At 48.6% G+C, this 10002-nt stretch overlaps 1 protein-coding gene across 1 annotated transcript; it reads right to left on the reverse strand.

Annotated features, from left to right (window-relative positions):
* Nucleotides 1–1459: 1459 nt before the first annotated feature.
* Nucleotides 1460–10002, reverse strand: LOC310667675 (protein Wnt-4-like). Its single transcript, XM_083420513.1, has 5 exons — nucleotides 9603–10002; nucleotides 8639–8877; nucleotides 4811–4942; nucleotides 3559–3701; nucleotides 1460–2175 (listed from the first exon to the last, which is right to left on the reverse strand). Exons 1-5 carry the CDS (start codon nucleotides 9665–9667, stop codon nucleotides 1708–1710), a joined length of 1047 nt encoding a protein of 348 aa, XP_083276639.1. The 5' UTR covers nucleotides 9668–10002; the 3' UTR covers nucleotides 1460–1707.

Raw genomic sequence — 10002 nt, forward strand, 5'->3', positions numbered from 1 at the left:
AAAAAAAAGGTTCTTTTGAAATTGATTTCCCTTTTAAAGTATTTTTAAAGGGGGAAATCAGTTTCAAAAGAACTTTTGACTTAAAAAGACGCTGAAAGAGATCATTCATGAAGATCAAGCGGGCTTTCTCCTGGTAAGGAAGATGCAAAATAATATTGGAAATGTGATTGATATTTTGGAATATTTAGAAAGCAGGAATGATAAACCAGCAGCACTAATGCTAGTAGATGCAGAAAAAGCCTTTGACAACATATCCTGGCACTTTATGAAAAGATTAATGTATAGAATGGGTTGTGGAGAGACCTTTTGTAAAGGAATTGAGGCAATATATTCAGATCAGCAAGCTAAACTAATCATAAATGGAAATGTCAAAGACAGCTGTAATATAGGAAAAGGGACAAGGCAAGAGTGTCCATTATCTCCATTGTTATTTATACTAGTATTGGAACTGCTAAATAAGAGAATATGGATGGACAGTCCTTCTGAAGACTGGGAGAAGGAGAAAGGCGTACAACGGCGATTTGTGTTCAAATCCCTAAGGAACACATCTGTTTAATGTGTCCCACGCATGGAGGAAACCAGGGATTATTATTTTCAGCTGGAGCTCACCGGAACTCAGTTCTGGCACCTCTTAGGTGGGTGACATTGCCATTATAAGAGAGCAACAGAGACGTTCATGGTGAATTCTGCCAACTCTTTTTCCAGAAAAATAGCACTGGAGGAAACCACTATAAATGGGAAGGGGAAGCCTATTTTAAAAGTAAAGCTGTACCCACCCCTACCATACAACATCAGGGTTAGGCAACCTAAGGCCCAGGTGCCGGATGTGGCCCAATCCCCTTCTCAATCCAGCCCGCGAATGGTCCAGGAATCAGCGTGTTTTTACATGACTGGAATGTGTCCTTTTATTTAAAATAAATCTCTGGGTTATTTGTGGGGCAGAGGTAAAGGTAAAGGTAAAGGGACCCTTGACCGTTAGGTCCAGTCGTGGCCAAATCTGGGGTTGCGGCGCTCATCTCGCTTTATTGGCCGAGGGAGCCAACATACAGCTTCCAGGTCATGTGGCCAACATGACTAAGCCGCTTCTGGTGAACCAGAGCAGCGCACGGAAACACCGTTTACCTTCCCGCTGGAGTGGTACCTATTTATCTACTTGCACTTTGACGTGCTTTCGAACTGCTAGGTGGGCAGGAGCAGGGACCGAGCAAAGGGAGCTCACCCCGTCACACACAGGAATTCATTTATTATTATTTTTCAAAATATAGCCCGGCCCACCACATGGTCTGAGGGATGGAGGACCGGCTTGCGGCTGAAAAAGGTTGCTGACCCCTGGTTCAGATCTTCCACACTGGAGCTTCTATTCACACACCCACAAAAGCACACAGACTTCTTTAGTAAAGTCATTTTATTTCTACTCTGCAAGGAAATTAGCTGGCTGCATGCCCTGTGTCCAAAAAAACAGAGTGTCCCAAGAAAAGCGGAACAAAGCGAACCATTTTGATTGCTGCAGCCTCTGCCAGAAAGACGTCGTCATGGCGGGTACGCTCCTGAAACGTGTCCCTCCCAACCGCTCACACCCAGCTCTTGGCAACGGAGCCGGTCGCCCTGTGACTCACTTGGCTTCTGCCCCTTTGATGGACGAAAGAGTCCCTAGCCAGAGTTTCTGTTTCCTTGGCAAGCAGCCCCTTCCTCTTCCCACCTGCCCTCCTAGCGGCAGCGGTGCAATTCCACCAGATGCCGGCACTGCCTGCACTTCACTGAGCAGCACCAGCGGAACTTGCAGCTGCATCTTTCCACCACCTCGGCCTGAGCCGTGCGAAAGCCGCGGCCGCAGCACAGCAGCTCGCAGCCGTCCAAAGCGGGGGAAGTCCTGTTGCACTGACGTCCTGTGGTGCCAAAGATCCCTCCTCGGGGGTCCCAGTTACAGAAATCTGGGCTGGCCACCAAGTAGACCAAGTCGTGAGTAGCGTAGGGCTTAAAGCGGGAGCTCTTGGGTACCAGCAGCTTTCGGGACCCCACGCGCTTCAGGTGCACTTCCGTGGCGCTTTCGAATTTCTCCTTCAGGAGGTTACCCACTTGGTGAAACGGGGGCATGACCTTCCAGCACGTGCGGATCTCACAGGACCCCGACACCCCGTGGCACTTGCATTCCACCTTCATGTGGGACAGGATGGCCTAGAAAACAGAAGCAAAGATTCCAAGGGCACCTTCAAGTTTTGTGTATGTACTGAGTTGAATAGGATCCAAAATGCAGCAGTCTGATTGGTCCTAAAACAATCGGATCCAAAATGCAGCAGTCTGATTGGTCCTAGAACAATCGGATCCAAAATGCAGCAGTCTGATTGGTCCTAGAACAATCGGATCCAAAATGCAGCAGTATGATTGGTCCGCAGGAGCCACCCAATCCAGCTCCAGGTGGAAGTGAATCCGCAACCTGATTGGCCTACAGGAGAATCCTGGAATTAGCCAATCACGTGCAGCCCATTGTGTAAATAATGTATATAAAGCAGATACTTTGGGGGAACTTCCATTCCTCCTCACCACTATGAGCTGAATAAAGAGCATGAAATCCACTCTCCACTCTGAGCATATTTCAGTGTAGCAGAAGCGTCAGGAGCTAAAGCCGTCTGTCATCTGCATGAAGCGAACCTGCATGTGCTGGAAATTTTGTCTGTGGTTTGTTTTTTCAAATGCTCACCATCAGCATGGAAAGAAACTGCATTTGAAAATTATCAAAAGAGAAGGCAAACTTTGGTGACATTTTCCTGGATAAGGAGGGAGGTTATTGCTGCATTTACTTAACTTTTGATGTGGCCAAAGGGTTTTGCAAGTGCTCTGTCTTTTTATAAAGAGTTTCTCTGGTGGCGTGCATTCTGCAGCCTTCCTAGGTGCCTGCACTTCCTTGAAACCTCTTGATGTACTCAGCTGCACTTTCCTTTAAGTGCAGGAAGTCAGAAAGGCTGTCTGCTATGTGCCTGCAGCTGTCTGATATTGTTGGTTTTTTTTAAGTGAAGTCAGTTTACTTTTAAAGTACAGTCATACCTCAGAAGCCGAATGGAATCCATTCCGGAAGTCCGTTCAACTTCCAAAACGTTTGGAAACCAAAGAACGGCTTCTGATTGGCTGCAGGAAGCTCTTATTGCCTGCAGGGTGGATTCCAGACTTTCCAAGAGTCCCTATTTTCCAGGGACAGTCTCAGGTTTACAGAAGCTGCTCTGGTTTCTGATTTGATCCCAGAATGTCCCGCTTTTCCTTAGGACATCTCTGTTTTCATGTTGGAGGGTATGGAGTTATGCAACCCCCAAGCCAAGGAGATAAGATACAACCTTTAGAAGACATCTGAAGGTAGCCCTGTATGGGGAAGGTTTTTTTAAAAAATGTTTAATGTTTTATTGTGTTTTTATATATGTTGGAAGCCGCCCAGAGTGGCTGAGGCAACACAGTCAGATGGGCTGGGTAGAAATATTATTAATATTGATAAGGACGTCACTAATTCATCGGGGAAATGTTGGAAAGTGTGTGACAGGCAGCATGGATGAGCCCCATCATGAGACTTACCTTTCTGCCTGCTTCATTGTTGTGCAAGTTCATTAGTACTCTGCTGGAGGAAGCGCCACGGTTCCGCTCCGTGGTGTCCACGAAGGCCTGGGAGAAGGCAATGCCATAGGACAAGTTGTCAGAGCAGCCTGACCACTGGAACCCTGTTGGGTTGGGGAAGAAGAGGGAACAGAGTTCTGTACAGTCAGTACGAAAATGCAGGTTCAACATTCCGCAACCAGAGTACCTGAATTCTGCAACATGCACAAGTCAGACAAATTTGCAAGGGCTTTTAAATTTTATTTTCCAAAATGTATTTGTTCCATTTTTTTCCCTAGTACAGTTGTTCCTTGGTTTTTGAACAGCTTACTTCTCAAACGTTTTGGCTCCTGAACGCCGCAAACCCGGAAGTGAGTGTTCCGGTTTGCAAACTATTTTTGGAAGGCAGACATCTGATGGGGCTTCCTGCAGCCAATCAGAAGCCGTGCTTTGGTTTTTGAACGTTTTGGAAGTCGAACGGACTTCCGGAACAGATTCCGTTCGGCTTCCAAGGTATGACTGTAGAGGAGAATGGAAATAAGCTGCTTAGGATGCCAAAGTCTTAGCCTCTAACCACTAAAAGTGTTGTCCGACAACCCCATGGCCTTCTGAGGTCCAATCTAGGAGGCCTTATACACACACACAGTCCCAGTCCTAGAAGCATAGCTGTCAACTTACAGATTTGAAAATAAGGGACCAGCAGCCTCGAAAATAAGGGATTAGCAGCCAAAATAAGGGATTTTCCGGGCACAGGTATGTTCAACTTCTGAGCCTCTCTGAGCCAAAGGCAGAAAGCCCAGCCAGCAGCCAAATGAAGCCTCATCAATAAGGGACAGCAGCGGGGCATGGCGCTGGGATAAGGGACTGTCCCGCCAAATAAGGGACACTTGACAGCTATGCCTAGAAGTCCAAGCAACTTCCTTAAAACCAAATAAAAAGCAGATTCTTATGAGGCATGTAATGTGGTTTTTTCCTGTGCTTCTGCAGAAATGAATCACAATAGCTCCTCCTCCGAAGGACAAGAACAAAATCAGGGTGCCTATGGTGAGATAGGAGCCTCTCCCTTTATTCTTCCAGTCAAAGCTAATTGCTCTTCCCTTACTCTTCCACATAGCTAGGAACACCGGAGTGATTCCATTCTGAAACTGACATTTCTCCTTGCTCATATTACTCACTCTCTCCTCCTTAGACCGGGGCATGATTACTAGGTCATGCCAGCTATATTTCTCCTTACCTTCAGGGCTGACTCCTCTGACCTTGCGATCACACCCACACTTTTCCAGTTCGCCGCGGCTACAGGCTCGGGTCACAGCAAATGCGATCCCGGCTGAAGAGACAGCGTGAACAAAGGCCGATTCCCGAGTGCCTGCAGAAAAGAATGTATTAGCAGAAGGGCTGATGAGAGGTGGCTTAGAGGGCTCAAGCCCCAGGCCCTATCCCTTTCTTAAAGCATTTTTTGAGTGCTGACTTTGCAAATGGGAAGAGGGCACTGCAAAGCAGAGGGCTGGTGATACCCCACCCACCCACCCCCTTAATTTCCAAGAGGCATCTCTACAAATAAATCAGCCTATACAAATGTGTATTGTGGGGCTTCTACCCCGAGTCTTTGCAGTGCCTAGGAAGGCCTATGGATGTGTGAGAATGTGTGTGTGTGTCCATGTACCCCTTTGTATATAGAGTGAACCCTTTATTTTCTCCAGTCTAGGTGAATGGTTGCCATTTATTTGGGGGTGGGGAGCCAAACACTACACTTGGGAAGTAGAGGAAAGTGAGGGGCAGGTGGGGCTTGTCAACCTGGCAGTGGCGTAGCGTGGGTTGTCAGCACCCGGGGCAAGGCAAGTAATTTGCGCCCCCTAACCCGGGGCAAGGCAAGTAATTTGTGCCCCCCGCTGCACTGTCCCTCCCCCAGATAGTCCCTCGCTCTTTCTCCGCACCGCATGCCTGGCACCCCCCCCCTCCACAGTGGGCGGCGACCCGGCGGCTCGGATCGGAATTGCACAGCCAGCACTGCAGTGAGAGAGAGTGAGTGAGCCAGATAGGGGCAGAGAGCTGCGAGTGCGAGCATGCCCCCCCCCCAGATGTTGCGCCCGGTGCGGCCGGGCCCCCCTGCACCCCCTATGCTACGCCACTGCAACCTGGGAAACGGTAGCCCATCTAGGAGAAGGAAAATTCTAGTCCTAAACCTCCGCTGCCTTGTGGGATATCTTTGGGAGAAGAAAAGCCCATCAGTAAGCCCTACACAAATCCAGTGGCATCTCTAAGATGGTTGGATGGTGCCTTGTCCTGCAGCCAAGCTCTATGAAATATGCTCAGAGTTGAGTGTGAAATTCATGCTCTTAGAAACTTTCCCCAAAACGTCTAGCTATATATACATTATTTACACAATGGGCCCCGTGTGATTGGCTAATTCCAGGCTGCTCCTGTAGGCCAATCAGGTTGCTGATTCACTTCATCCAGCAGCCTGATTGGCTGCTCCTGCAGGCCAGTCATGTCACTGATTCACTCCCACCTGGAGCTTGATTGGGTGGCTCCTGTGTTTCTTATATACAATGTGCTTTTATATACATTGGAAGCTGCCCAGAGTGGTAAGCCCAGTAAGATGTGTGGGGTATAAACAGTAAAATTATCATTATGGAATGGGACGTCCCCTATTTTTCATCGGATAAATGTTTTCATCGGATAAATGTATAGATTTGTGTGTGCATGCAATGTTCATTCTTATAGAGATATACAGTGTACCCACACCCAGAAGGCCTTTGCAGTAGGAAACCTTATCTTAAACAGGTATTTCACAAGTATCTTTTGGGTGGAATCCTCTCCCCAGATTTCATCCATCCTTTCTTCACTGTCAAGACACAAGAGCATCACTGAGCCACTGAATAAAATGAAGCAGTCTAAATTCAGAGGTAGTTGAGGAATCCAAGCAGAAAGATGACATCCATGGCAGAAAGATTTTGCTAGTGTTTATTCCAAAACCTCTTACTTGCAAGATCTCCCTTCTCTGTGAGGCCTTTTTGGAGGAATGCTGAGGAAACATCTACACGAAGCTTTTCCCTCATCATTTCTCTTTGCTCCTGCTCTAGTTATATGCCTTTGTCTGGTTGCTGTAGAAAGCTGGGCAGGCACCATATGAACCAAGTTCCTTATATTAAGTACTGCATAACAGCATAGCAACCAAGTTCCCTTGCCAGAAATATGAAACTCTGTGGAGTCCTGCTGTGGTACCTCGGTATTCAAGCATCTCAGAAGCTAAACGTTTCAGCTTTCAAACACTGAAAACCCAGAAATCCGCTCCACTTCCCAGTGGGGAGGAGTTGCGGTGGACCGCATGGCCACCCACTCCCCACCAGGGGCTGGGGACTTCGTCCCCCGTTGCCTGGGGGATCCCGGACACATCAGAGCCCGGCCAGCTGATCCACTGGCCGTGGCCGTTTAAACGGAGGAGCGAGCCAGAGGACTTCCTCTTTGGCTCGCTTCCTCAGTCACCCGCCCTCCCTCCCTATTTTGCAGGTTAGGCAATGGCCTTGCTATGGACTTTGGTTGGTCGCCTTGGTTGTCCGAGGGGCCTGGTAGGAATAGGCAAATTGGCACTGGCCACTTGGTTTTTGCCCACCTCATAGCAATCATCACAACTTTGTTAGGGTTGCGGTTAGGCATTGTTTGACCTTGTGTGGGGGAGGGGAGGTGTGGCCATCCCCTGCCCCTCCAAGCTTAAGGGTATCCCGTTAAAGGAACCCGGGGGTGTTGTTCTAGTCTGAAGCCCGGCTGGGGGGCCAAGGCCTTGACACGACCCTGACGGGAACACCAGGGGGAGCTTGAGTTGGTTTGCATCGACAGGGCTCCCCCTACCGGTGGCTTACCCTTACTGGACTTCCTGCACAATGGGCAGGAGTCAGATACAGTCAGGTCCAATCAATGCCTAAGCCAGTACTGCTCACATTCTGTAATTTCAAGAAAGTTGTGGCCAAAATTTGCCCAATAACATAAACCTAATATCTGTGTCCTTGTGTGAGTTATTTCCAACAAGGGGGTGGCTGCGGGGTCTCGACACGCAAATAAATGCTCCCGTTTTCGAATGTGCCTTGGAAGTCAAACAGCTTCCGCTGCCCTTTTTTCAATTTTCTCCATTGACTTTGCTGACCGCCCTTTGTGCCTCAGTTGTCAAATGTTTCAGAAGTCGAACGGTCTTCTGGAACAGGTTAGGTTTGACAACCGAGGTACCACTGTATGCCAGTTTAGTTCAGATTCTATATTGGGTTAGGGTTCCATTTGCTGTTACTATAAAAACCCAAGCTAGTACTAAGAATATGTGGTTTAGATGGGAGTGGTGTAGTGGTTAGAGTGCTGGACTAGAACTAGATCAGAGTTCAAATCCCCATGCATTCATGAAGTGTGCCGTGTGACCTTGGGCCAGTGGAGCTGCTGACACACCATACATTTAAATCACATGGCATCCCTCAAAGAATCCTGGGCACTGTAGTTTAACCCCTCACAGGATCACAATTCTCAGCCTCCTTAACCAACCACAGTTCCCAGAATTCTTTGGGGGGAAGTCATGTGCTTTAACTCCTGCCAACCTAGCAGTTCGAAAGCACGTCAAAGTGCAAGTAGATAAATAGGTACCACTCCGGCGAGAAGGTAAATGGTGTTTCTGTGTGCTGCTCTTGTTCTCCAGAAGCGGCTTAGTCATGCTGGCCACATGACCCAGAAGCTGTATGCTGGCTCCCTCGGCCAGTAAAGCGAGATGAGCGCCACAAGCCCAGAGTCGGTCACGACTGGACCGAATGGTCAGAGGTCCCTTTACCTTTACCTACATGTGCTTTAAATGTATGGTGCTTGCAAAGCCGTAGTCTCTCAACCTAACCTGATTCATGGGGTTGCTGTGAGGAAAAAATAGAGGGGTAGGGAGAACAATGTGCCCCATCTTGAGCTCCATGGAGGAAAGAAGGAATACAAGTGCATTGATTGATTGATTGATTGATTGATTGATTGATTGATTGCCTGACTGACTGACTGACTGACTGACTGGTATGCCCTAGTCATGTTATTAATGAAGTCTGACCTTGCAGAATAACCTTCCCGAAAACCTGCAGGCCCTGCAGGGTGGAACAGTTCCAGGGGCGGTTGCGAAACTGGTGCTGGCACTCTTTGAGGGCCACCTCAGCGCCATGCTTTACCGAGTCCATGGCTTCTGCTTGGCGATGGCATATCCTCACTTGCTCCTGTGACAAACCCTTCAAGCTTTCGCAGGCGCTGGGGTCCCTCACAAGCCCTCGGAGGGATGGCTGTTTGGCCAGGTATCTATGCAAAATGGAGGGTGGGGAAGGGGAAGCATTTGAGACAAGGTTGTTAAACACTTTTGGGAAAGGGGAATCAACCCCTTCGCCCATGTCATTATGACCCAGCTGCAGGTGGCAGCATTTCTGCATTCTTGAGCGATTCCCCCCATAGTCAGAAGTAGCTACTATTCAACAGAATACAGTGGTATCTCGGGCTACAAACACATTGGGTTACAAAGACTTTGGGTTACAGACTCCGCTAACCGGAACGTAGTACCTCGGGTTGAGAACTTTACCTCAGGATGAGAACAGAAATCGTGAAGCAGCAGCGGGAGGCCCCATTAGCTAAAGTGGTACCTCAGGTTAAGAACGGTTTCAGGTTAAGAGCGGACCTCCGGAACGAATTAAGTTTGTAACCAGAGGTACCACTGTAGTTGAAGCAAAGTGAAGTCATCCTCCTCAAGCCCTCTGGCTGCAGTTCTCCTTGGAGCGTGTCCCTCTCACTTTCCTGTGAAGTCATCCCACAGGAAGTATCGTCCACCAACCCACCCCTTCCTCTAAAATCCCTTTGCGAAGTTTTGGCAAGTGGTAAGCGGAGTAGCTCAGTCGGTAAGAGCACAAGGCTCTTAATCTCAGGACTGAGTCCACATTGAGCAAAAGACTCCTCCTGCATCACAGGGGGTTGGTCTAGATGACCCCCGGGGTCCCTTCCTACTCTTCCATTCTGTGATTCTAGGGTTTACTTACAGCCAAGTCACAGCGAGGGCGTGGTGCACCAAAGCCAGCACTGAGCACAGGTAGACACCTTCCATCTTGCTACTTTGCCAGATAATTAACTCTCCCTCTTCTTTGCCTTCCTTCCCCAATTCTGCTGAAGGCTTATTCCAAAAGCAGTCTGGCAGCTGGGCAGAAAGCAGATACTCCGGCCCGTTTGGAAACCATGTTAGCTGCTCCTGTTCATCCACGCTGACATCTCACTTACTGAGAGGCATTCATTGCAGGGTTCTCAGCCAGCGGCTCTGATCGGTTCACCCACTGATTCCCATATCTGGACCGCAACGCCATGAATTTTTTAAGTGGGTTCTCTTAAGCCCACTCTGAGGATGGATGTTTTATATGTTCTCGCAAACTCTTCCTTCTTCAACCC

The sequence above is a fragment of the Podarcis tiliguerta genome, assembly GCF_965153285.1.
Source record: "Podarcis tiliguerta genome assembly, chromosome: 17".
NCBI classification, from domain to species: domain Eukaryota; kingdom Metazoa; phylum Chordata; class Lepidosauria; order Squamata; family Lacertidae; genus Podarcis; species Podarcis tiliguerta.

Coding starts and splice junctions, on each gene's coding strand:
- LOC310667675 (XM_083420513.1), bottom strand. CDS start 9,667: ATGGAAGGTGTCTACCTGTGCTCAGTGCTGGCTTTGGTGCACCACGCC. Junction 8,878..9,602: donor GCCCTCGCTGTGACTTGGCT/GTAAGTAAACCC, acceptor CATTTTGCATAG/ATACCTGGCCAAACAGCCAT. Junction 3,702..4,810: donor CAGAGGAGTCAGCCCTGAAG/GTAAGGAGAAAT, acceptor CCAACCCAACAG/GGTTCCAGTGGTCAGGCTGC.